The 27,389-nt window shown below is 39.5% G+C and overlaps 1 protein-coding gene and 1 non-coding gene across 2 annotated transcripts; both read right to left on the reverse strand.

Moving 5' to 3' along the window:
• Nucleotides 1–424: 424 nt before the first annotated feature.
• Nucleotides 425–25,555, reverse strand: ZNF283 (zinc finger protein 283). Its single transcript, XM_045531856.1, has 5 exons — nt 25,520–25,555; nt 19,070–19,164; nt 11,699–11,786; nt 9,782–9,908; nt 425–2,388 (listed from the first exon to the last, which is right to left on the reverse strand). Exons 1-5 carry the CDS (start codon nt 25,553–25,555, stop codon nt 683–685), a joined length of 2,052 nt encoding a protein of 683 aa, XP_045387812.1. The 3' UTR covers nt 425–682.
• On the reverse strand, nt 24,591–24,697 carry LOC123624936. The gene has a single exon (XR_006730291.1). It is a non-coding gene; the product is annotated as a U6 spliceosomal RNA (small nuclear RNA).
• Nucleotides 25,556–27,389: the final 1,834 nt, after the last annotated feature.

Here is a 27,389-nt window from a genome sequence, read left to right on the forward strand (position 1 = left end):
TTTTATAAAATACAATGAAAGTATTATGGCAATATCAAATTGCTATAAAAGTTTCCAAACATTTATTCTCATTTTCTACATTTATCTCATGATGGACAGATGACAATTTTGTGCACTGGCACTAGTCTCTGGAAAAGAATTTGAGTAGCATTTGTCTAAAGGCCTTCCTACAATTCTAATTCAAAGGGTTTCTCATCAGATGAATTCTCTGATGTACTCAAAGATGTTTAGCATGTCTACAAGTCTTCCCCAATTCCTTATGTTCATAGGATTACACAGCAGGATGAATATCCTGATGTGCAGCAAGAACTGAATTAAGTTTATGTCCTTCCCACATTCCTTCCATGCAAAGTGTTTCTAAAGAGTACAAATTATCTAATGTTGATCGGACTTTGTGTCATGAATAAAGATCTTCACACACTCCTTACATTTAAATGGTTTTATATCAACATAAATTGATATACAATAAGATTGTACAGAAGTCTAAAGGCCTTTTCATATTCCTTATATTTAAAATATTTCTCACTAGTATGAATTTACTGATATCAAGTAAATTGTCCATTACATAGGAATGATGGCTTTTGAACATTCCTTACATTCATAGGGCTTCTGAAGGGTAAGAGTTCTCCTCACGTTAAGCAAGTTGTCCATACACACAAAAATGTTCTTTCATGTCTTTCAATCATAAGGTGTCACCAGTATCTATTTTCTCATTTGAGTAAGTTGTCCATATGAAGGCTTTCTGACATTCTTTATATTTGTAGGGTTTATCATTACTATAAATTCTTGCATGTCGAACAAGGTTTGAGCCATGAGTAAAGGTCTTCTCAAATTCCTTACATTCATAAATTTTCTCACCAGTATGAAGTCTCTGATGGACACTAAGTTGATAGCCACTACCAAAGGCCTTCCCACATTCTTTACATTCATAAGGTTTCTCACCAGTATGGACTCTCTCATGTTTAACTAGGCTTGAACGCCAACTAAAAGCTTTCCCACATTCCTTACATTTAAAAGGTTTCTCACCAGTATGAATGTTCTGATGTTGAGTAAGCTGATAGCCCCGACTAAAGGCCTTTCCACATTCTTTACATTCATAAGGTTTCTCACCAGTATGGATTCTTTCATGCTGAACAAGACTTGATCTCCAATTAAAGGCCTTTTCACATTCCTTACATTCATAGGGTTTCTCACCAGTATGAAACATCTGATGTCGAGTAAATTGATAGCCACTACAGAAGGCCTTCCCACATTCTTTACATTCATAGGATTTCTCACCAGCATGGACTCTCTCGTGTTTAACTAGGCTTGAACCCCAACTGAAGGCCTTCCCACATTCCTTACATTCAAAAGGTTTCTCACCAGTATGAATGTTCTGATGCTGAGTAAGCTGATAGCCCCGACTAAAGGCCTTTCCACATTCTTTACATTCATAAGGTTTCTCACCAGTATGGATTCTTTCATGCTGAATAAGACTAGATCCACAATTAAAGGCCTTTCCACATTCCTTACATTCATAGGGTTTCTCACCAGTATGAAATAATTGATGCCTAGTAAGTTGATAGCCCCAACAAAAAGCCTTTCCACATATTTTACATTCATAAGGTTTCTTACCAGTATGGATTTTCTCATGCTGAGTAAGTTGATAGCCACGACTGAAGGCCTTCCCACATTCTTTACATTTATAAGGTCTCTCACCTGTATGAATTATCTCATGTTTAGCAAGGCTTGAGCCCCCAAAAAAGCCCTTCCCACATTCCTTACATTTATAAGATTTCACACCAATATGAATTTTCTGATGTTGAGTAAGGTAATAGCCACGACTAAAGGCCTTCCCACACTCTTTGCATTCATAGGGTTTCTCACCAGTATGGATTATCTTATGTTTAGAAAGACTTGATCTCCAACTAAAGGTCTTCCCACATTCCTTACATTCATAGGGTTTCTCACCAGTATGAAATCTCTGATGCATAGTGAGTTGATAGGCACTAACATAATTCTTCCCACAGTCATTACATTCAAAGTGTTTTTCAGCTGTATGAGTTCTCTCATGTTGAACAAGTTTTGAGCCATGACTACAAGCTTTCCCACATTCCTTACAAACATAGGGTTTTTCTCTATTATGAATTCTTTGATGTGAAGTAAGAGATCTACTTTTTCTGTAAGTGGGCATTTTTTCATAGCTCATTACCATTTGACTGAAATATCCCTCCTGATGTCCTTGTAGTCCCTCAAATTTGCTTTTACACTTCCAAGTATTTCTGAAAATGGATGCCCCAAGGCCAAGGGTTTTACTTTTTCCCTTTATCTCCCCTTGAGAAAAATTTATTTCAAAAATATCCTTTTCTGAAAATATTTTTTTGGTCTCATATGTTGTTGACTCCAAATCTGAAAGAAAACAAGAAAATACACATTATATTTCCTTCACTAGAAAATAAAAACTCTATACTAAAACTAAAAAACAAATTGAAAATAATACCTATTGGAATTGAACTGGATTAGGATATTTACTGAACTCACCCCTGAACATTAAGGCTCTCCCCTGTTAAACAATAAACTCAGCCTTGATTTTTCAGCTCTCGTGATCTTAATGTTCTGACTTGATAATTTTCTGGAGGATTCCACAGAGATCACTTTAGTAAGTCCTCCTTTTCCCATGCAGATGGTCCCTTAAACCAAATGTCAGTTTCCATCAATCAAGCCCTTACGTGCCCAGCTGTGGGCATCCAATGTCCTCTGCTAGGTATGTCTATTAATGGAAATTGAGTTCTTACTATAATGAGCTTTAGCTGATTTTGTTTTGCCTAACCCAGGCTTTCTAAGTTTTCTGTAACACATGGCTTGTTTTCTTTACCTCTAGCCAAAAGTCTACTGAAAGACTTGAATTTAACTTTACAGTTTGTTGTCTGAATTTTCAACCTTGACATATTGTCTGTTTGGTTATTTGTGATTTGTGTGGGAGATAAGGAAAGATCTCCACCTTCTAATTGGCTTATGTGCACATCAGGTTATAGAGCCCCACATAGCTGACCTATCAGGAAATCATTGTGTCACTTTCTACATTTTAAACTTGTCATATGTCACTGATGGTGGGTTTGTATGTCTATACTTTTGCAATGAATTCTACAGGTAACTCGTGGTTGGAGCCATGACCTACCCCACAGCAATATCATAAACTAGTGATTACCAGACTGCTAGCCTAGCTCTGACTACACAGCTGGTAAAATGTTCTTTATCACTCTTTACAGCACTGTTAAGTATCTCTTCCAGGTATAGAAACAACCCCTTCTGTTATGCTCTGCTTTAAATTAAAGACCTGCAAGCATGAAACATTTAATAACTTGCTCTTCAGGAAATCCAGTCTCTTATATGTATATTCACTATTATCCTAATTCCTAGGCTTATCTGGCAAAGTGGCAGCCTTTCGTTAAGGATAATTCAGATCTACAGTAGCCATTTGACAGACTTTTAATTTTAAAGTTTCTACAACCCCAAAGAGTTCTAGGAAAAAGAGGAGATAATTAGTAAATAAGATTTTTAAAAATCTACATGAGCTCTATGCTGATAAGCTGTAGAAACTAATAAATGCTTATATAATTTTTTTAAAAACAGAATTTAACAATATTCAACATAAGGGAAAAATTAGATTCTCACTGCTTTAAATGTTGTAGCTCTTTAAGAAATCCTTCAAATGCTTACCGAAGCTGTAGCACAAAGAAAAATGAGTTTGACTCCCAGTTAAAGTAATGGTCCTGTTTACTATATTACAAAATAAAATGCAAAGCATTGCTATTAGATTTTCAATGTTTTAAAACAACTTCAAAAGTTGATGTGATATATAAATGTAATGAGAATTCAAGTAATATAACCTATTGAAGATAAATCCTCGAATATTAGTCTAGCATGATATGTCTTCTTCCTGATTTTATCACAATGGGAAAACTATGTTAACAAAATATTCTAGTTTATGCAAAACTTGGGTTTACTTTATCACAGAAAGCTACATTATTCTGAAACAGCTAAGTTTTGTATACCTGCTGTTCTTATCAGAAAAGCTAGACTTGGCTAACTTTTTCTGTATAAAGCCACAGTGTCCCAACTACTGAACTCTGCCACTTTATCAAGAAAGCAACTGTTTGGCTGACGATGGTGTGTCAGTACAGGTCATTGAGTGGAACAAATGTACCTCTCTGGTGGGAGATGTGGGTAGTGGGGGAGGCTGTGTGTTTGTCAGGGGAGGGGGGCTGTGGGAGCTCTGGACTTTCACACAGCTCAATTTTGCTGTGAACCTATAACTGCTCTACATAAATAAAGCCTATTTGTTTCAAAAAAAAAAGAAAAGAAAAATGATATGTAAGCATATAAACAAATGGGCATGGCTATGTTCCAATACAACTTTATTTACAGAAAGAGGTGCATTTGGCCTCTAGCATCATAGTTTTCCAGCCCCTAAGATAAAGCTAACATTGCTTTCATAAATATTTATAATTATAAAAATATGTTCAATTAAATTTAAAATTTACATTTATTTAAATTTATTAGCCAGTTTTTATAAAAGGATTGATTTTTATAACTTCAGCTAATGCTAAAATTATGTGAATCTACAGACTTACCTTATTTACAAATTTTTAAATGTTTATCAATTATTAAAATCAATAATAATTACATTATTTAAGGATCACTTTAAATTATAAAATCTCTAATAGAGACAATGATCTTGAGTTGTTAATACACACACAAAAAGAAATACAGAATTTTCAAAAATAGTTTCAAAAAGTCAGATAGTTCCAACCCTCAAAAAGCAGAAATCAGCAATGCCTGAGGAACAGGAGGTCAGATTTCCAGAGGTACCATATTATAATATTCAGAATGCCCAGTTTCAACAACAAAAAGAAATTATAAAGTATGCAAAGAAACAGAAAAGTATGGCCCTTTCACAGGACCAAGAGCTATAAGAAATCAGAGGAACAAAGGAAGAACAAAATGAGAATAGCAATAAAAGGACAGAAATTATAAAAAGGAGCCAAATAAAAATTCTAGAGTAAAATAACTGAAATAAAAAATTCACTAGAGGATTCAGTAGAAGAGTCAGCAAACTTGAAAACAGGTCATTTGAAATTATTGCAGCTCAGCAATAAAAAGAAAAATTAATGATGATAAATGAACAGAGCCTGAGGGACTTGTGGGGTACAATCAAGCACATAACACACACATAATAAGAGAACCAGAAAAAGAAGAGAGAAAAGAAGGCAGAAAAATATTTGAAAAAATAATGTCCAAAAGCTTCCAAAATCTGAGGAAAGGCAGAATACACACAACGAAAAAGCTCAAAGATTTCAAACAGGATAAACCCAAAGAGATCCACACCAAGACACATTATACTCAAACTGTGGAAACCCAAAGACAAAAAGAGAATTCCAAAAGCAGCAAGAGAGAATCGTGTACAAGGATCCTCAACAAGATTAGCAGCCAACTTTTCATGAAACCATGAAACCATGGAGCACAGAAGGCAGTAGGATGACATATTTGAAGTTCTGAAAGGAAAAAGAAACCTGTCAACCAAGAAATTCTATATCCAACAAAACCATCATTCAAGAATAAAGGCAAAACTAAGACATTTGCAGAGAAATAAATTCTGAGGGAGGTCATTTCCGGCAGACCTTCCCTACAAGAAATGTTAGAGGGAGTCCTTTAGGCTAAAGTGAAAGGACACTAGACAGTAACCTCAAGCCATAAGAAGAAATAAAGAGTATCAGTAAAGGTAACTACATAGGTAAGTATGAAAGTCAGTATTATTGTACCTTTTGTTTGAAAGTTATTATTGCTTTCCCTATATAATTTAAAAGACCAACACTATAAATCTATGTTAAAGTAACCAGGCACTTTGAAGAAATGCCTGACTTTAGGGCTGGAGCAGGGAAAGAACAAGATGAGCCTGGAACACCTTGTGTCAGAAAACAAGGAGGTGCTCAAAGAGTGATGGAGATGTGCCAAAAGGGCATAAAAGCCATCACAAAAGGGTCCCCACTAACCAAATCTGGGATAAGCTCAAGCTCAAATATTTTAAGCTTCAAAATAAATATTGGGAAGAACAGATTATAGGCTATTGACTAAAACTCCAATATATAAATAAGTGGAAATGTTGAAGAGGAACATGATATTTAATAATATCAAAGTTCTTCCACACAAAATACTTGTTGAAGGAAAAAAAGAGTAATTTTACAAGGATGAAGCAGACATGACCACAATCAAGTGCTCAAAGTGAGTAATATCTGTAATGACAAATCATGCAAGGAGAACAATACAGTATCAATTCTGTGATATTCTTACCAAAGATACTCTAAATCTAATCATGAGGCAAAAGGAGACAAACCCAAACTGGGGAACACTGTACAAAATAACTGGCCTGTAATCTTTTTATTTCTTTTATATTTTTAATTATTACAGGTACATAATTGTTGTATATATCTTTACAGGGTCTGTATGATGTTTTGATACAGGCATACAATGTGAATTAATCAAATCAGGATAATTGGGGTATCCATCACCTCAGGCATTTATCATTTCTTTGTGTTAAGAACATTCCAATTTCAGTCTTCTAGTTATTTTAAAGTATACACTTATTGTTGATTATAGTCACTTTGATGTGTTATGAAATATTAGTCATTCTAACTATCTGACTATATTTTTGTGCCCATTAACTATCCTCACTTTATTCCCTCTCCCCACTACTCTTCTCAGCCTCTGGTAACCATCATTCTACTCTCTGTCTCCATGAGATCAACTGTTTTTAATACTTAGCTCCCACATATAAGTGAGAACATGTGAGATTTGACTTTCTGTGCTTGGCTTATTTCACTTAGCATAATGTTCTCCAGCTCCAACCACGTTGTTGCAAATGTCAGGATTTCATTCTTTTTGTTGCTATATAATATTCCATTGTGTATATATATCATAATTCCTTATCTATTCATACATTGATGGGAACTTAGGTTGATTCCAAATCTTGCATTTTTCTGATGGCTAATGATGTTGAGCATTTTTTCATATACTGTTGGCCATTTGTATGTCTTGAGAAATGTTTATTCAGATCCTTTGCCCATATTTTAATAAGATTATTTGATTCTTTCCTATTGAGTTGTTGAAGCTTCTTATATATTCTAGTTACTAGTCCTTTGTCAGATGGGTAGTTTGCAAGATGGGTAGTTTCTCCCATTCTGTGGGCTATCTCTTGACATAGTTGATTGTCTCCTTTGCTGTGCAGAAGTTTTTTAGCTTGATGTGATTTCATTTGTCCAATTTTGCTTTGGTTGCCTGCACTTTGAGGGTATTACTCAAGAAATCATTGCCCAGACCAATGTCCTGAAGTGTTTTCCCAGTGTTTGTTTTCTTTTAGTAGTTTCATAGTTTCACGTCTTAGATTTAAGTCTCTAATCCATTTTTATTTGGTTTTTGTATTTGGCAAAAGGATCTAGTCTCCTTCTTCTACATATGGATTTCCAGTTTTCCCAGCACCATTTATTGAAGAGATTTTCCTCACTGTATGTTCTTGGAACTTTGTTAGAGATAAGTTCACTACAGATGTATGGATTTATTTTGGGGTTCTCTATTCTGTTTCACTGGTCTATGTGTCTGTTTTTATGCCAATATCATGCTGTTTTGGTTACTACAGCTCTGTAGTATAATTTGAAGTCAGGTAATGTGATTCCTCCAGTCTTTGCTCAAGATGGCTTTGGCTATTCTGGGTCTTTTGTGGTTCCATATAAATTTTAGGATTATTTTTTCTATTTCTGTGAAGAATGTCCTTGGTATTTTAATGGACATTTTCACAATATTTATTCTTCTAACCCATAAGCATGGAATATGTTTCCATTTTTTTGTGTCCTCTTTGATTTTTTTCATCAGTGTTTTAGCATTTTCATTGTAGAGATCTTTCAATTTTTTGGCTAAGTTTATTCCTAAGTATTTTATTTTGTTTGTAGCTATTGTGAATGGGATTGCTTTCTTGATTTTTTTAAAGATTGTTTACTATTGGCATATATATAAATGCTACTGTTTTTGTATATTGATTTCATATCCTGAAACTTTACTGAATTTGTTTATCAGTTCTAATAGTTTTTTTGTGTGTGTGTGGAGTCTCTAGGTTTCTCTGGATAAAAGATCATATCATCTGCAAACAAAGATAATTTGCCTTCTTCCTTTCCAATTTGGATGCCCTTTCTTTCTCTTGTCTGATTGTTCTAGCTAGAACTTCCAGTACTGTGTTGAATAACAGTGGTGAAAGTGGGCATCCTTGTCTTGTTCCAGATCTTAGAGGAAAGGCTTTCAGTTTTTCCCCATTCAGTATGATACGAGCTGTGGGTCTATAACATATGGCTTTTATGGTGTTGAGAAAAGTTCCTTCTATACCTAATTATTTGGGAGTTTCTATCATGAAGGGATGCTGAATTTTATCAAAAGCTGTTTCAGCATCAATTAAAATGATCACATGGTTTTGGTCCTTCATTCTGTTGATATGGTGTATCTCATTGATTTGCATATGTTGAATCATCCTCTATCCCTGGGATGAATCCCATTTGATCATGATGAATGATCTTTTTATAATGTATAGTTGAATTTACTTTGCTAGTATTTTGTTGAGGATTTTTGCATCTATGTTCAACAGAAATATTGGCCTACGGTTTTCTGTTGTTGTTGTTGTTGTTACATCAGGGTGGTTTTGGTATCAGGGTGATACAGGCCTTGTAGAATGAATTTGGGGGTATTCTCTCCTCCTTGACTTTCTGGAATACTTTAAGTAGGATTGGTATTAATTCTTCTTTGAATTCTAGGTAGAGACATGAGACATTTTTAGGATTTAACTGTTAAGTACAAAATTCATAGGTTGTAACTTTCAACTTCAAATCTGTTGTGAGTAAAGAAATGTGTTCACTCTAGAAGTAAAATAATTCTGTTCATTTAATCTACCCTATGTAAGGTATGGAGGCTCTTTTGAAAGTCGAAGTATACCAGGACTCTGTTTCTAGCTCTTCTCCCTACATGGGGGTCAGAAGATAACAAAGAACCATGCTTCTTGCTTTAATGTAACTAAGAATCACTGGGGGATCTTGTATAAATGCAGATTCTATTCAGCAGGTCCCAGGTAGGACTTGACATTCAGCATTTCTAACCAGCCCCAGAAGATAATTATGTTAATTGTGTAATACTTCACAATAAAAAGTTAAAACTTAAAAAAAAAACCACACACACACAACCTATAAATCAAATCATGGCTTCTAATCACTAAGAAGACAATCCATATTCCTCCCCCCAACCAACAAAACTGTCTATAATCTGGCCTGCCTATCTCCGTCACTAATTTCCTGGTACTCTCTCCCTCACCAACTGCTCTGGCCTTCTTGTGGTTCCTCAAACAAAAGAACCACAATTTGAGTAGCAAGGACACACATCTACAGAAATTCTGAAGTTTAACACAGTATGAAACCTGGTTTCTTTGACAATGGTTATGAAATAAATGCCCTATAAAGCAAAATCAGCCCCTTGGTCATTAAGGAAGACAGGAGATTGCAGGAAGGGGCCCAGATGTAAAGCTCACTGAGGGATGGGAAAGGACAAGGTGCTTAATGAACCCATTTCTAACCCAACAAATATAAAAACATTCCTTTGGGAATGGAGAGAAGAAATTCACCTGCTTTCTTCAAAGATAGCCCTATAATTTCCAGTAGGGAAAGCTGATGTTGTAAAGAAAAGATTCTAAATTATTTCAGGCAGACAACCTTACCCAGTGATACCAAGTTACTATAGTTCTCCAACATCACATCCAGGTATAAGTCCCTCTGAGCGGGGTCCAGGCATTCCCACTCCTCCTGAGAGAAGTCGATGGCCACATCCCTGAATGTCACCAACCCCTAAAACCAAAAACCCACGTATTACTAGTGAAATTAAAATATTTCCAAGAAGAAAAAACAGGATATGAAGGATAAACCACAAAGAAGAGGAAAATATTTAACAATCAAGTAGGCTGGAAGCCTCTGATACAGGTAGGAAAAAGCAAGAAAATTAGAGTGACTAAAGCAGAATGTCTACATGTTCTAAAAGAATCCTATTATAGCAAAAAAAAAGAAAAAAACCTTCCTAGATACTGTAAGATAACTCAGCTATCCAGACCTGCCTGGTAATATATAAAATAATCACAGTTTCTTCGCCATTAAATAAAAGGTGTGTATGTGTACACATATATGCATATATACAATCTACTAAGTGCCTGCCTCATAAAGTCTTTGTAAATGTGAATTGCTAACCATCTTTTCCCTTTAAGAAATAAGAAAACATAAAAACTTTTTTCCAAATATATTATAAAATCTCTATTTTCTAAAAGTGATTTCCATTAAATTAGGGATTATCATCAAGTTTCAAATACATCTTCTGTTAGATTATATCATAAGCATTATCTTGTTATTATGATGAATAAACAAAATTTTTTAGCTGACATTCATTTTATTCTCTGGATATATGAGATTAATAGAGTTATTATATTTGTACATTTAGGATGAACACAACCTCTGAAGATCTTCTTAATTCTAGGAATCTTCTTACTTGTTACCATCAACCACCCTTGCTAATACTTTCCTTGTTCCTGAGTTAGAGTATACTGATATAAGATGTTGCACGTGACATAGATGTCACCCAAGACCTGCATATCCTGGTCAATGACAAAATGGACTTCAAAGTCCATTGGGTTCAAAGTCCATTGGTGGTGGAGTTCTTTGCCTACTCCAAAGACCATGGTATTCATCTCTTAGGGAATTCCTGGAAAGAACCACTTACTCTCCTCTCTAATCAGAAGAGCCTCCCAAAGCATGTAACAGTGTCACATAAACTAAAGTTGAGATGAAACAATCCTAAATTCCATCTCACTTGTCTGGAAAACGCAGGTTCTTGGAGCAGTTCCAAGTTTTCCATCGTGGTCCAGTGGGACCCTCATCACTAACTTATCACACTACAGACTTGACAGAGGAAAGGTAAGAAAAATGGTGCAGACCTCACTGAACAAAGGTGATAACAGCCTGCCATGGATATGCCACAGTTAAACACCAAAGCTCTCCCAGGCAATGCATAAACAACTGAAGCTGTCCTTCTGAGTGACCATCCAGTTGTCTTAAGGGCAGAATATCTTGACTGGATTCTTTGCTAGCTGCCTTCTAATCAGCATCTTACCCTCAAAAGGGAAAACTGTTGTTTTCAAAAATCCTGAAGTCTGTCATTCTCTTCTCTTTCTTCCTTTATATGAATCCTGTTGGTGCCTTTGATAGATGAAATCAATCTACTGTTGGTCTTCCTTATATATAAGTAAAAGCGTACTAATTGGTACTGTATGTCTTTGAACTATTCTTTGACAGAAGATTCTTTGACGAAAGATTTCATGCCTTCACTATCATTGCTCTTCCTAGAAGACTGAGCACACAGGAGATGTTGAGCAATATGATCAATGAATATGACACTGATTGGAAACGGAAGGGGCACACAGGGAGGACACTGGACTATTTGGCACCATCCATCCTTCACTGGAATAGGAAGAACTGAGAAGTAGGTTCAGGGATGGAGTTCTGTCAGGTAGAAAGCCTTAAGAAAATTAAGGAAAAGATTCACATGACCTAAAAAATCACAATATTTCATGGAGAGAAAAATACCAACTTACGTCAGTCATGCTTCTAGAATTGCAAGAACTAATTAATGCTCCATGGGGTTCCTCTACTGGTGAAGCACGGATTCCAGAAAAGCCAGAACTGGGGAAGGAAAAAGTAGCATTAGATCAGGTATACTTATGTGATCCCATGCTGATTTAAGCTACTAAAAAGATTTTATCTTCTCCATTCCTACTTCTACTCCACACCCCACACACCATTTATGGAATCTAAACTCTCACCCAAAACTCCAAGGTTCTTTAGCAGGAAGGTTTCCAGCAGTGCCTGGGGGATGCTAATCTAGACATGGGATTGGACTACTCAGTCCTGCCCAGATCAGTTCCTCCTCCTTTCATTTCCACCTCTCAGGACTGATAAACAGCCAAATGGTCCAAGCTAGAATGTCCTTCATGGGCTCAGGACTGAAGGAAATTGGTCAAGACATAGGAGCTGGATAGGATGGACAAGAAATTGTTCAGGAGCCCAAAAATGCTGACTTCTTAATGCATATACCAGAACATCCACGATACAAAACACTATAAAGTTAGTAAGTGCTAACTTGGGGAAATAATCAAGATATACTGTCAATAGAAAAAATAGGTTACGAGGTATACAGTATGATTACACTTATATACATACACACACACACACACACACACATACACACATATATATATATACACACATACACACAGAGAAAGACTGGCAATCAAACATCAATAGATGTTTGGAAAGTTATACATCTATACATTAATAATGCTTATCTTTTTATTGTGATCACAATGTTCTTTTTGTTTAGGTATTCTGCATAATTGTAACCATGGTCATGTACTATATTAACTCTATGATTTCTACATATGCCCATGTCCTGCCTAGAAAATAATGGCTGGAATTCCCCAAGTAATATTGTGGATATATTGATGAGGTCTTCATCCTGCTTCCCTTCATGTCTTCTTGACTGATGGGTTTATTTTGCATCCGAACTTATCTTAGACATGACACCCTCCAAATAACTGCCAAATCATCTGATCCTATTAGTCTCACTTTGCAACTAACATTAGTAGAATAAAAACTATAAGGTAGAAAGCTGACAGAATAAATTCCATTTGCCTTCACATAGTTGGCTGTGACCCAACAGTATTGCTTATAATTACTTTCCTATGAATTCCTAAGGCAGGTCACCTGGATTGCCTATTAGCCTTTGTTGGTGGCTGCCTTACATTGATTTCTATGCATGTTTTGTTTTCTTTGTCTTCAAAGTAACAATTATGTCTTCTAGTCATTGTATTACCACCCCCCCCCCAAGTACTACTATCACAGGGTCTTGCATTTCAGGAAAATTCTAACCCAAAATTCCACTTCTAGAAGTGCATCCTTAAGAAATAGCTGGAGGCCAGGTGCGATGGCTCATGCCTGTAATCCTAGCACTCTGGGAGGCCGAGGCGGTGGATCTTTTGAGCTCAGGAGTTCGAGACCAGCCTGAGCAAGAGCAAGACCCCATCTCTACTAAAAAAATAGAAAGAAATTATCTGGACAACTAAAAAAAAAAAATATATATATATATATATATATATATATATATATATATACATAGAAAAAATTAGCCAAGCATGGTGGCACATGCCTGTAGTCCCAGCTACTCGGGAGGCTGAGGCAGAAGGATCGCTTGAGCCCAGGAGTTTGAGGTTGCTGTGAGCTAGCCTGATGCCAAGGCACTCTAGCCCGGGCAACAGAGTGAGACTGTGTCTCAAAAAAAAAAAAAAAGAAAAAGAAAAAAAAGAAATAGCTGGAGAAGTACATAAGATATATACACAAAAATATTCAACCAAAAATAATTTCCAATAACCAAAAACTAGAAACTACATAATAGTAGGCAAAAGGTTTAATTAATTATGACCCACTATATCCTCATTAATTACAATGGTATTGGTTCATATTAATTGATGGAGAAGGAGATGCATGATCAATTTGTTAGGGAGGCAAGCAGGTTTGTAACATAATGTGGGAGGTATATTCTGTTGAAATTCAGATAAAAGCTCTGGTATCAGACTTCCAGGATGTGAAACTGAACTTGATAGTTACCAATTTCTCAATACTTCTATTTCCTCATCAACAAAAGAGGGATGAGAACAGTGTTTACCACAGATGGCTGCATTGAGGAATAAGTAAGAAAATCCATATAAAATATTGAATGGTATATAAAAATTGCTTAAATATAAGTTTTAGCCATTATTATTGAAGAGGAAGAATGTTACTGTCCATTATGCCATTATAATAAAGAAACTTAATGCTGCTCTTTCTACTTTGCTCACAGTAAAATTTGTGTTTCTCAAGTCTGCTTTGTAATAATACTAACAAAAATTTCACAGGTCAGCATTGCGAATGCTATCCTTCCTAAATAACAATATGAGCAAAAAAGGTTTTCAGAAAGATGTACAGGAAATATCCCTTCCTCCCAGATGATTCAGATGGAGAGACACAATTCAGCATCACAAAGCTGCCTCAGAAAATACAACCTGATTATGTGTCAAGCTGAGAATTTAATCAGAGGCTCAATCTTGTTCTCTGAACAAATTGGTGGTTTATTTGAATATTTACAACTGTATCTTCTTATTCCACCTTCTGATATTTATACCTGTCCTTGGAAATATTATTTGTAAAATATATTTTTTGTAAGATGGCTGTATATTGGAAATTATTACTATTCTCTGTGGAGGTAACCTGTAAAATAATCTAATTCTGAGTCTGTTTTTGTTGCCCTGGTAATTAATTTTTACATGGCATTTCTATAATCCTAAAAGTTATAAATACTTGAAGTTTTCAAATAAGAATAGAATCACTGGCATTTCCCTCTTCTAAATACTCAAGATTAAAATCAAAACCACAAGGCTGAGGCGGGAGGATCGCTTGAGGTCAGGAGTTTGAGACCAGCCTGAGCAAGAGTGAGACCCCGTCTCTACTAAAAATAGAAAAAATTAGCCAGTCAACTAAAAATAGAAACAAAAAAATAGCAGGGCGTGGTGGCTCACGCCTATAGTCCCAGCTACTCAGGAGGCTGAGGCAGGAGGGTCGCCTGAGCCCAAGGGTTCAAGGTTGCTGTGAGCTAGGCTGACGCCACGGCACTAACTCTAGCCCAGGCAACAAAGTGAGACTCTGTCTCAAAATAAATAAAATAAAATAAAATAAAATAAAATAAAATAAAATAAAATAAAAACCACATCTGGGTTGGATTCCTTTTTCAAACTAAAAGCTAGAGAGTCTTCAACTCATTTATATCACCAATTACTGTGATTTTATTCTGCAGAAACAAAATAAGACACACAGGCTCACAGAAAAAGTGATTTGAATAAAAATATACCAAAATAAGAATGATCAACTCTAGAGGGTGTAATTTTAAGTTCCTTCTCTATACATTCCCTGGATTGCTGAATTTTTTGCACTAAGCCTGCAATAATTCCTTAATCAGAAATATAAAGACATTTCCAAATGTAAAAATAGAGTGACAGGGGAGGGGTATATTTCAGTCATTAAGAAAACTGAAGAAATGGGACCACCACTGAAAATCAGCGGACCTCAAACAAATTATACCTACAAGCTCGTGAACATCCTGCAGCTGTTGCTCATCAATTTAATGAGACACTGTCACTGTCAAGATTCTTCTGAGAATCAACACAAATTAGGTAAGCCACCTTCAAAGTCAGAGGAAGACTGTGCATAAACAACATACAGAGTAGATGCTCACTAAGTGTGGCTATACTTCTTCACTTCTTCACTGACTGATCAATTAAAATAACATTTTGGCTACAATCCTTGAAAAAGGTCTTTCAAAACTCTGTCTTACTGGATGAGATTCATATATAAGGTAATATTCTTGAGTACTTTTGTTCATAACTATAATAATTGCTTAATATTACATCATTTATATGATCTATAAAAAGTTGATGGGGAATGATCTAGAAACACTACATTCATAACAACTCTTTTTTTTTTTTTTTAAAGACAGTCTCACTCTCCAGTATCTGGGACTACAGGCAAGCGCCACAAGGCCTAGCTAATTTTTCTATCTTTAGTAAAGACGGGGTTTCACTCTTGCTCAGGCTGATCTCAAACTCCTGAGCTCAAGCAATCCTCCCGCCTCTCGGCCTCCCAGAGTGCTAGGATTACAGGTGTGAGCCATTGCGCCCAGCCTGCTACAACAACTTTTAATATTTAGTAAGCCCTTATCATGGGCCAGGCACTGTTCTAAGGAGGTTTACACATATAAACTCATCTTACGTCATTAAAACTCCATTAGGTCGGTATTATTTTGCCCCCATTTTATAGATGTGGCACAGAGGATCTGAGTCAACTGCCTAAGCTCACACATATTGTAGATCCAGAGCCTTTTATTTTTTGAGACAGAGTCTTGCTCTGTTGCCCTGAGCTAGAGTGTGTGGTGTCATCATGGCTCACTGCAACCTCAAACTCCTGGGCTAGAGTGATTCTCCTGCCCCAGCCTCCCAAGTAGCTGGGACTACAGGCACACACCACCATGCCCAATTTTTCTGTTTTTAGTAGAGATGGGGTCTCTCTCTTGCTCAGGCTTGTCTTGAACTCCTGAGCTCAAGCAATTCTCCTGCCTCCGCCTCCCAGAGTGTTAGGATTACAGGCACGAGCCACTACACTCAGCCCAAAGCCTTACTTTTAACCACAACATAGTACTGCCTTTCACAAGCCAAACAAAGCTAGGACTGAAACAACTCATGCTTGGCAATGTTAGACATTTCTAACTAAAGATTGCCTGAAAGTTCCTGCCCTTGTTGGTGCAAACCACATCCCTATGCTCAATGCTCAATCACATTTATGCCCTAAAACCCTCACAAAGCAGGCAACATTTATGGCTGAAACTTTGCCTTGTTTTAAAAAATCCTCCTACCTTGCCTTGCTTTAAAAATCATGACTATTAAAAAGATAAAAAAATAGTTTGTATGCAATACCACACCTAAATACTAATCTCCTCAAGTAATCTAGTCTAAAATAAAGCCGTAACATTAATCTCCAGGTGGCATTTTTCTATACCATCAGAATGCACTGGAGGATTTGAACAAATTGCCATCTGAGTAGGTGGCTAATAATTGAGGAGAAGGACAATAAGGGGTTACTGAGAAGGATGCACCAGTGTGGTGGGTCATTAACCAGAAGGAAGACCCAGGAGAGACTCTACTAGTCTAACATATTTCAGGCCAAGAAAAGCAAATGTTCTCATGACCTAGAAACAAAAGTAATTGAATGTATTAAAAAAAAACACACACACACAAACTCACTTGAACCTTGATTCCTTCCTTCCTTCCTTCCTTCCTTCCTTCCTTCCTTCCTTCCTTCCTTCCTTCCTTCCTTCCTTCCTTTCTTTTTTAAGACAGAGTCTCACTCACTCTGTTGCTCTAGCTAGAGTGTGGTGGCGTCAGCCTAGCTTACAGCAACCTCAATCTCTTGGGCTCAAGCAATCCTCCTGCCTCAGCCTCCTGAGTAGCTGGTACTACAGGCATGTGCCACCATGCCCTGCTAATTTTTTTATACATATATATATTTTTAGTTGTCCGGCTAATTTCTTTCTATTTTTTAGTAGAGACAGGGTCTTGCTCAGGCTGGTCTTGAAGTCCTGAGCTCAAGCAATCCTCCCACCTTGGCCTCCCAGAGTGCTAGGATTACAGATGTGAGCCACCATGTCCAGCCTTGAACCTTGATTTCTAAATGTGAAAAAAATCTTTCCTTCTTCTCAAGGTCCTTCTTACGAACCTGGCAGCACTGGGGGAAAAGAGGAATTAAGAGACTGCAGCATTTCTCACAGTACAGATATACTTAATGTAAACAGGGAAAACAAAAATAAAACACCTTCTAGGACCACATCTACCCTCATCCACACATAACCAATGAAATGATTGTAAAAGGGAGGCTGCCATCTGTTTCGGAGTTGACAGCAATACTTGGGGACAGAGGTCCGGTTGCAGTGGCTCTGAAACGTGTAGCTGGCCCCTAAAGAGCTCCCAGACATGCCCCTTCCAGGAATCCTACCTCTAGAACCTCCCCAACATGTTTGCCCAGGAGCCTGTCAAAAGGATACTTCCAGCTCTAAAACTGTCGTTCTTGTTGCTTGAAACTTTCATTCTGGGCCTTAGTTAGTATAGACTTCTTTCTTTTTGGAAACAGTCTCGCTCTGTTGCCCAGGCTAGAATGCCATGGCGTCAGCCTAGCTCACAGCAACCTCAAACTCCTGGACTCAAGCGACCCTCCTGCCTCAGCCTCCTGAGTAGCTGGGACTACAGGCATGCGCCACCATGTCCAGCTAATTATATATTATGTATGTGTGTGTATATATATATATATATATATATATTTTTTTTTTTTTTAGTTGTCCGGATAATTTCTTTCTATTTTTAGTAGAGACGGGTCTTGCTCTTGTTCAGGCTGGTCTCGAAGACCTCGAGCGATCCTCCCACCTCGGCCTTCCACATCCCACAGTGCTAGGATTACAGGCGTGAGCCACTGTGGCTGGCCGAATATAGACTTCTTCCTTGCTGTCATTTAACTGTAGCAGGCCCAAAGACAGCCTAATCTAGAGCACTCGGTCAACGCAAAGCGCACCTACAAATAAGGCCAAGTACCTCACCACTGAAGGGCAGGAATGAAACAATATTTTATTTTTTCTTGTTTTGTGATGGTGACTTGCTTTTAGCTAACAGCCTAATTCCGCTTTTGTATACAAGGCTTGCTTGCTTAATGCTTGGTTACGATAAGAGCTAAAAACAAGCCCCAATGCAGTTAAGAAAAACAACGGCAAGTAACTTTCTGATAAAGAGGCCAAGGCATGGTCAGCACGTGAACAGCTTGTGCAGGACGTCTGTTCCTAGAGCCCTGGGGGAGGGGGTCTCTTATCGGAAATAACCAACTGCAACGGGCTCCAGCAAAGAATATAAAAGACATGCATCCCCGCTGTACCGGGTCCCTGCCCATGGAAAGAGACCACTGCGTTGGTGCTCGGGGCTTGGACCCTAGCTCGGGCTAGTCAATAAAATTCCTTTGCCTTTTTGCAGCCTCAGTGACTCTGTCTTTCTGTTCCCGGGGCCGAGGGGAACCGGCTCTAACACCACCCCAACCGCACCCACTGTCACGGAAACACACCCTGGCCCTGTCACTCCGTCACACACTGTCCCCCTCAGCTGCTCGAGTACACACTGGCTTGAGCCTCAGGACACAACACGCCCAGTCCGTGACTCGGGGCTCCCACTTCCTGCGCCCCCGATGTCACCCCCACCCTCACTGCGGGTTCCGATAGGGCCCCAGTAAAGTCCGCTGAGCCCTGCTAGCCTCGCCGGGGCTGATTACTTCAACGGACACAACCAACTCACCGCGCAGAGTCCAAAATCCTTGAGGACACTGGAAAGGGACCCGGAGACGAGGTTAGTTTGGACCCAGAGGCCTGTGGGAAATAAGAACCGGGAAACTCTCACAGGCTGCGAGCGGGGCCATGGAAAGAGCTCCTCACAGACACGCTCGCCCGGTCCCTAAAAGACCCGCCCCCGGAGACTTCTGGGAAATGTAGTCCTGGGAGGCCGAAACGAGGGCGGCAGGACTACTCCCAGCATGCACCTCGGCTCCGCCTGTCAAAGGCGCTTTTTCCAAAGCAGGCGGGAGCTCTAGATTTTGCTGGAGAGAGTAGTTCTTGGCTTGAGGGAGTCTGGTGGTTCAGTCGTCTTTGGTGTGATTGAGAACGAATCAAAAGACCCTCAGCAAAGGCTAAAGAACTTATTCTAGTGTCCAGAGAGGGCGAAGATGGGAATGGGGTGTCCGGGGACTTAGACCCTGAGTGAGCCGGGACGTCCAGGTAAAGTCTGTGAAATGGCTCTGAGCGACACCACCGGTTTACCTGGGTACGAGTGCCTGGAAGAGTGGCAGTTGAACAGATGGGTTCAATTTAAGGTGTTAGCAATAACACCTTAAAAATCCATTTTCACCACAGAGGGAGGCAGGGAAGGAGGAAGGAAGGAAAAATCCTGGAGTCATTCTCAATGGGGATTACACTAAAAGAATTCCCAAGGGTTCCAGAATAATGGTACAGTGAGAAGACTCCTACTTCCTATTTTTAGCTCCAGTACATGGTGCTCAAGAGACCCCACACTCTATCTCAGAGGTATCTTTGATGATAGGACTATCAGGTCTTAGCAGCTCAGATATGGGATCTTATGCCTTTTCGGAAGAACCTCAACTCTAACATGAAATAAGATTGTCAGCGTCTTAGGTCAAGTTCCTTAGCAGAGCCTAAAATGAGGAAGTTGTGAAAGTGTTTTATTGGGGAAGAACTGTCAAGGGAAGGGAGTGAGGGGAACAGGTAGGGCAGGGCAGAGACTAAGCCCACATGGGGCTCTGAACTGCTGCACAGAATTAGTCTGTAGGGACCATCCCTGGGCAAGAATTGGCTTGAGCTCAGAGTCAGCGAAGCTGGACGTGCTTCTTGGGTCCAAAGGTCAATAGGTCCAGAAAGCTCCTTGAGGCCAGAAGTCAATAGGTCCGGACACGGACACGGCCTGTTGACTGCTGAATGCTTCCTGGAGCTAGAGGTCAACGGCCTATTGAACAGACAAACTTCCCTATGGAAAATAGCCAAGGGCCTTAAGTCTTGCACACAAGCCAAGGCATGTCTCATTGTCCTGCACGGGCAATGAGGTCCAAAGTTTAAGATGCAAACGTCTGCCTTCCTTGAGCAATTTCCATAAGAAATGGAACATGTCACCTCAGCACTCTAAAGATAGTCACGTACCAGAAAGTAGCTGCTGGACAAAAGGAGTATAAAAATAAAGTGACTGGTGCTTTTCGGCACTGCAGTCCTGTACCGTCTTTGTGTGTCTGTGTGTTTCTTTCTGTGTTCATCCCCTGTTCTGTAATCGGGCCGCTACAACAGTCCCCTACTGAGATGACAGGATGGGCTTGCAGACCCCCCTATCAGTCACTTATTAGCCATTGGCCATTCAAGTAACCTGTAGGTGAGGTGGATGCCCTTCATCTAAGATAGTTCTCCTGAAAGGGGTGCAGATGTGAGGCTTTAGCAGCCAACCTTCACAACAGCTGGAGATGTGTGTGCCAGACCGGTTCAAGGGATCTGGGTTGTGAGGGGGCACAAATCCCCATTCAATGTGCCTTCAACGTGTGCAGTATCACGAACACCATAAACAGATTCTGTGATAAGCCCACAGGGTCCTACATGTTCTGAATGAGCATAAATCATTAGAAATAATTATAGTGTGGAGATAAAAAACTAGTGATGAGATAATCAGGACTAAAAATGTGGATTGAAAACACAGACATCCAGATATTTTGGCGCCAAAAGAGTACTACATATAATGGGCAAGAAAAGAAAAATGTATCAGTCATTAAAGAGGAAATAACAGCAAGTCAGCTATACAGACAAAAAAGGCAGCCTTGAAGTAAGGAGGTTAATTAGTTCAGGTTTTCTCTTCTTTAGGTATTTGGCTTTAGTCTGATGAAAAGAAGCAAAGTGGCAACATGTGGTCCCTACATGTACCAACAGTCAGTGTTAAAAATAACACTACATTCAATGCGCTATTTGTTGCACCTGTCCTGATACAGCACATTTGCTCACCAGTGTATTTCATTTCCTCTCTTAGCACCAAGAGTAGGGTGGGGTCAGATGTGGGCATGTGAGAGGGAACCATCTCGAATTAGAGCCCTGAACTCAGGATTTCCTGTCTTAATACAACAATTCAATGGCTACTGCTTAGTGCTGCTGATGTGATAAGAGGATGGCTTTATATCCATTATTGGTTCTGAGAAATAAATTCAGGAACATGTCTCTCCTGGAAAGACTCAGAGTCAATAATCCCATCCCTTTCCTGTGGTGTGAGAAGAACCTGAGGAGAATAGGGTTTATACCTTTTTCTAACACCACCCCAGGGATAACTCTTTATGAATGTTTTTCTAAAGCCAGTCAGGACCACAAAGGAAACACAATAAAATGAACCTTCATTTTCTGTGTCCATGCATAAAGCCAGACATGTCTATGATGTTTGTTATTCCTCATAACATTCGTGCCATGGAGGTGCAGTGATCCTCAATTTTAAAGAAAAGGTTTAAAATGTTGAGAGAAAAAGGAGGAGAATTCTGGCAAGTTTAGTAGTAGGAAAAGATGGAACGGAGGTCTCAGAAAGCCCAAGAACAAACAGGAAAGGAAGGGAAAGAGGATAACTCAACTCAATGCAGTAAAAACAGTCCTCATGAAAGTCACAGATTCTTCTATAATCTTGAGATTTTAACATGGCACACTACCCCTTCCCAAATAAGGAAGCATATTAGGATTCCAAAATGTAGCTCTAACACTGAAAGTCACTTTTTCTTGACATTTTCTAAAAGGGGAGGGGACATAGACACCAAAGCAAACTCTGATACATGGATGGTGAGCCTGTCACTGCCAGGGTTCATGCTTGAGTGTGTAAGAAAACACCTGAACCCTGAGTATAGTTTGAGGACACCATGATCACATTTCCTGCTAATGCAATGATTATATTGTTACTGGTAGCCATGACAGTGCCTGACAGAGTTATTGAGAATATCTCTGAAACATGTTTGGCTCAGGTTAAAAAAAATAATAACATGAGCAATAAGTGCTTGATGAGAAAAATCCAAAGAGACCAAAAAGATCCAAAGAGAAATTAGCCTGTGATATGAGGAAGCAAACACTTCTTGAGTGGAGCCCAGGGGACTTGTATGGCTTGAGAGCAGGACCTGTGCAGGTTCAGCATCAGAGAAAAACTCCTGTGTCGGGGCTGATATTCCATCTGCCACTTTTCTTCCAGCCACAGTCTAGTCACCTCCCCTCTCTAATCACTCTGGTCTGGGTTCACTGATCAGCTAAGGAAAACTTGACCTTTCAGCAGCCAGGGCTTCCCTTTGCCTATTGTGAAAGTTGATCACACAAACTGGCTCATTCCTGTCATACCCAACTGAAACTGTCCAGAGGTAAGGGGGGAAAAGCTCTCAGGACACAAAACATTGCTCCAAGAATATGATTCTCTGCAAGCCTGGCTGGTGAAACTGCCTGCTGAAACCTGAAACAGTTTTTTCTAATAGCTGCTGAAACAACTTCCAGTGACTCTAAGGATAGTTTTACCCATTGCTGTCACTTACCAATCAAAACTTGCTAGCTCCTTAAAAACATTACTAGTGCCAATGAACTTTCTGAAAGAGCAATACATAACATTTCTCTCTCTTCCTCTCCCTTTCTCCCTCCCTCTCATTTTGTTAAGAGTTGAGGTCTCACTCTGTCACCCAGGCTGGAGTGCAGTAACATAATCATCATACCAACTTCAGCCTTGAACTCCTGGGCTCGAATGATCCTCCTGCCTTAGCCTCTAGAGTAGCTAGGATTACATGCATGAGCCACCATGCCCTGCTCTCTTTTTTAATAAAACCTCTAACTTCTTTGTTCTTTGTATATACTGAAGACCACCCAGTTTGCAGGTGTGCCCTGAAATGCAATTCTTTCTTCCCAAACAAAATGTCTTAATTTCAGAGATTCATCTCTGTATTTTATTTGACTGACACAACTCATGGGTCTTCTTGCTTTCCCATTGCTGGGAGAAAATGTTTGCTTTTAAAAGTCCATGTCTTGAGTGAAATGCCTCATGTCTAAGTGACATACCGATCTTGACCAGCAGATTCTGGTATCTGCCAGGTATTGTTCATTGCAGTGAGCACAGAGAAGGAGTCAGCAAACTTTTCCTGTAAAGAGCCAGAGAGCAAATATTTTAGACAGAGTTTCCATGGCAACTACTCAATTCTGCCATTGCAGTGTGAAAGTGGCCATAAGCAATATATAAACAATTCACTGTGGCTGTATTTCAATAAAACTTTATGGGCTATGAAATGTGAATCTCATGATTTTCCATTGCTACAAAATATTACTCATCTTTTTAAAATGAGTTAATTAAGAGTTTTTATTATGATGATTATAAAGCTATGTTGATTTTTATCAAATGCCTTTTCTGTAGCTACTAATATGACTATAAAATCTTTTCTTTATTTTGTTAATATGGTGGAACATATTAATTTTTTTGTATGTTAAACCAACCTTACATTTTTGGAATAAATCAACTAGGTCATGATGTAAGATCCTTTTTGTATATTGCTGTATATCTCTGTTCATATTTTTTTAGTGGCTTGACTTCTACTGCCAGCTTGGTCTCACAAACTCAGGCTGAGAAATTAGTACAAAGTTGATCCCGGGTTTGGAGTGCCAGGGAAATTGGAGAAACCATCAAGAAAACTCTCTGGAAGTATGTAACTTCCATTCACACTTAGAAGAATTTTTACAAATAACTCCAAATTTAACATAAGGAAACAAGCCACCATGAATTACAGCAGCAGAAACAACAAACAACAGAACTCTAGCATCAAGATATTTAGGTACTAAATTTATTGGGTACAGAATGTAACATAAATAAGTTCAAAAGAATGAAAAAGTGAAAAGGATGAAAAATTCTAGGCTGTGTCCAACTTGAGAAGTTGGAAAATAAAGAATAACAGAATAAGTACCCAAAAGATGGGTTGAAGTAAACAATGAGCATAAGTTAAAGATGTAGAAAACATTGATGCAACATAAGCTAAACACCAACAACTGCTTATTTGAAGTGATGCACTTATGATTAACTAATAAAAAAGAGAAAAGGCACAAATAATATTTTTTTAATTTTTTTGTAATTTTACTTTATTCTTTTTTTTTTTTCCTGTGGTAGAAACGGCCTTTATTGGTTGCAATGCGAAGTGCAAGAGGAGGGGATAGGATAGGACAGCTCCCGCTCCCGGGGCGGCGTCCGTCGTCCCTGCTGCCACCCTCGGAAAGTACTTTATTCTTTTAAAATTAATATGGAACACTTCATGAATTTGCCTGTCATCCTTGTGCAGGGGCCATGCTAATCTTCTCTGTATCATTCCAATTTTAGTATATGTGCTGCCGAAGCGAGCACAGGCACAAATAATATTAAGAAAGGAAAAGACTGCATGGAAATAGAAAATATTTTTGAATTAGAAATTTGAAAACAGATGGTCAGTTTCCTGGAAAGCTATAACTGAAAGAATTGACAAGAAGAGACAGAAAAATTTAATAAACAATTAGCCATTAATGATATAGTATCAGTAGTTTAGAATTTAAATTCTAATCATCACCAGGCTCAGATAATTGTGTGACATAGTTGAATCAGGGAAGAGTTCAGACACATCTTATGTGCCACCTCGGGCCCTCTCAGCCTCACCTGTGCCTGGGGCCTTTGGAAACTCATTTGTCTGGATTCTCTGCTGCAGCAACCACTGTGCATGAACTCAGACCAACTCTACAGGGGCCCAAGCAACAACAGAGCCTGACCTCATGCCTGCACTGGGCACCTCTTACTTCAAGCCCTGGGGCTTCCATGTTGATGCTGACTGATAGTGAACCCAATAAACTCCCATTCATACACAACCTGGAAGTGCAGCTGAACTTCATACAAGCCACTCCCTCCTTCCCTACCACGCTACACTTTTCCCTCACTCCTGTTTCCCTGGAATTGTACTTCCTTAATAAAACAATAGCACAGAAACTTCTCAGGATCCTCCCTGTGGGGAATGCAAGCTAAGAGGATTGTTTCCAGGAGAGGCTCTCAAAAGCAGACCCATGGGATACGATTTCAAGCCTTGATTACTTACCTAAGTTTGGCCCAAGTCTGTTCTCACAGTGAGTTCAGTGAGCCCATGAACCCACCCTCTGGTTGTTCCTCTACCCTCGAACATGTATTTGGGATAGATAAGCTTACCATCTGGTAGAACTCACCATAGTGGGTAAGGGTCATTATAGTATAAAAGGCCAGGTGGAAACCCTTGAAACTCAACACTATCATGGGAGGAATTACAGAGAACTGCACCATCACCAAAAACTTAGAAGAAGCCACGCACCATGGCTTGCACCGGTAGTCCCAGCTAGTCCGGGAGGCTGAGGCAGGAGCATTGTTTTGAGGCCAGGAGTTTGAGACTAGCCTGGGCAACACAGCAAGACCCAGAGACCTCATCTCTTTAAAAAAAAATGAAAAAAATTAGTGGAGTGTGATGGCATGCACCTGTCATCCCAGCTACTCGAGAGGCTAAGGCCTGGGTAGAGGGCACATGTCCAAGGAGGTGGGGGAGAGACAGGAGTAGAATTGCCAGATTTATCAAATAAAAATATAGGACACGTAATAAAATTTGAATTTCAGATAAACAACAAATAACTTTGTAGTATAAGGGACAACTTGGAAAGAGAGTTGGGAGTTGGGGGAAAGGAAAAAGAAAGAGATGGAAGAAGAGGGGTGGGGGTGGAAGAGAGGTGGGGGGGGGACATGGATCACGAGGTGGAGGAGAAGTGGGGGGAGGAAGTACGTGGCGGGAGAAGGGGGTGACACGGGGGGGTGGGGGAAGTCAAGGATGCGAGTGGGAGAAGGCTGGGAGGGTAGAAGAGGAGCCAGCGATGGGAATCTTGGGAAAGGCAGAGAAGTTCAGAATATAGAGGGAACTGGGACTATTAGAAGGTTGAGGATAGAAATGGAGGAATCCAGGGTCAAGAGAGATTCTTCTGAGTGTTCTTCTCAGTATTTATCTGAGGTCCCCTCGTCCCCCATGCCACCAGTGTGGACCATGTGTGTGCAGACACTGGTATGGCCAGAACGTGTCCAAGTGTCCCCTGAGTTTCAGCCATCTCTACTGCTGGGACCAAAACTCAGGCAATGAGCACATGTGATCCCTCACATCCTGACCCATTCTGAAGACTCCAGTCTCTACAGTTCTCTGAGACCTGGGAGGTCAGAGGGCAGCGCTTCCAGAATGCAGCAACACCTGCCCTCCCCCACATCTGGAAGAAGCAAAAGTTCAGGGAGAGGAGAGGGACTCTCTGAAGGACACACAGTGAATGCAGGCTAGCGCCTGGGTCTTCTGGCCCACATCTGATGGTCTTCCAACAACACCTGCCTTCTTGATTTGCTTCCCCCTCACCCCAACCCTCCCTTTAACTGGTCCTAAAATCCACTTCAACCTAATTCCCAACTCCTGCTCCTCTTGCTGTGGACCTCCTCCTAGAAGCCTTCTGCCTTCCACTTTGTCATAAGTCAATCCTCCCCTGACATCCACCCATCTTTGTGTGGCTTTCCACTGTCACCATTACAGTTGTTCATGTTGGGCACTGCACAAGAGCACTATATGTAAGAAGGTGTCATTCACATCACAGACATAGTTATTTTATTATTTTTTTTTTTTTGAGACAGTCTCGCTGTGTTGCCTGGGCTAGAGCGAGTGCCGTGGCGTCAGCCTAGCTCACAGCAACCTCAAACTCCTGGGCTTAAGCGATCCTACTGCCTCAGCCTCCCGAGTAGCGGGGACTACAGGCAGGCACCACCATGCCCGGCTAATTTTTTTTTTCTATATATATATTTTAGTTGGCCAGATAATTTCTTTCTATTTTTAGTAGAGACAGGGTCTCGCTCTTGCTCAGGCTGGTCTCGAACTCCCGACCTCGAGCAATCCACCCGCCTCGGCCTCCCAGAGTGCTAGGATTACAGGCATGAGCCACCGCACCGGGCCCCATAGTTATTATTTTGAAAACAAAGTTTTGGAAATTTTTGTATACTATGTTATTCCTCTGCTGGTTACAAAGTGTAA

The sequence above is a fragment of the Lemur catta genome, chromosome 19 (assembly GCF_020740605.2).
Source record: "Lemur catta isolate mLemCat1 chromosome 19, mLemCat1.pri, whole genome shotgun sequence".
Lineage (NCBI taxonomy): Eukaryota > Metazoa > Chordata > Mammalia > Primates > Lemuridae > Lemur > Lemur catta.

Bases quoted from the DNA above. Each gene is read 5' to 3' on its own strand.
- ZNF283 (XM_045531856.1), bottom strand. From the start codon at position 25,555: ATGACCCTTACCCACTATGGTGAGTTCTACCAGATG. The intron at 19,165-25,519 runs GTAAGCTTATCT...AGCCTGTGAGAG, and splicing joins ATGGTGAGTTCTACCAGATG to TTTCCCGGTTCTTATTTCCC. The intron at 9,909-11,698 runs GTAAGTTGGTAT...TTTTGGTTTTAG, and splicing joins ATTCTAGAAGCATGACTGAC to GGGTTGGTGACATTCAGGGA.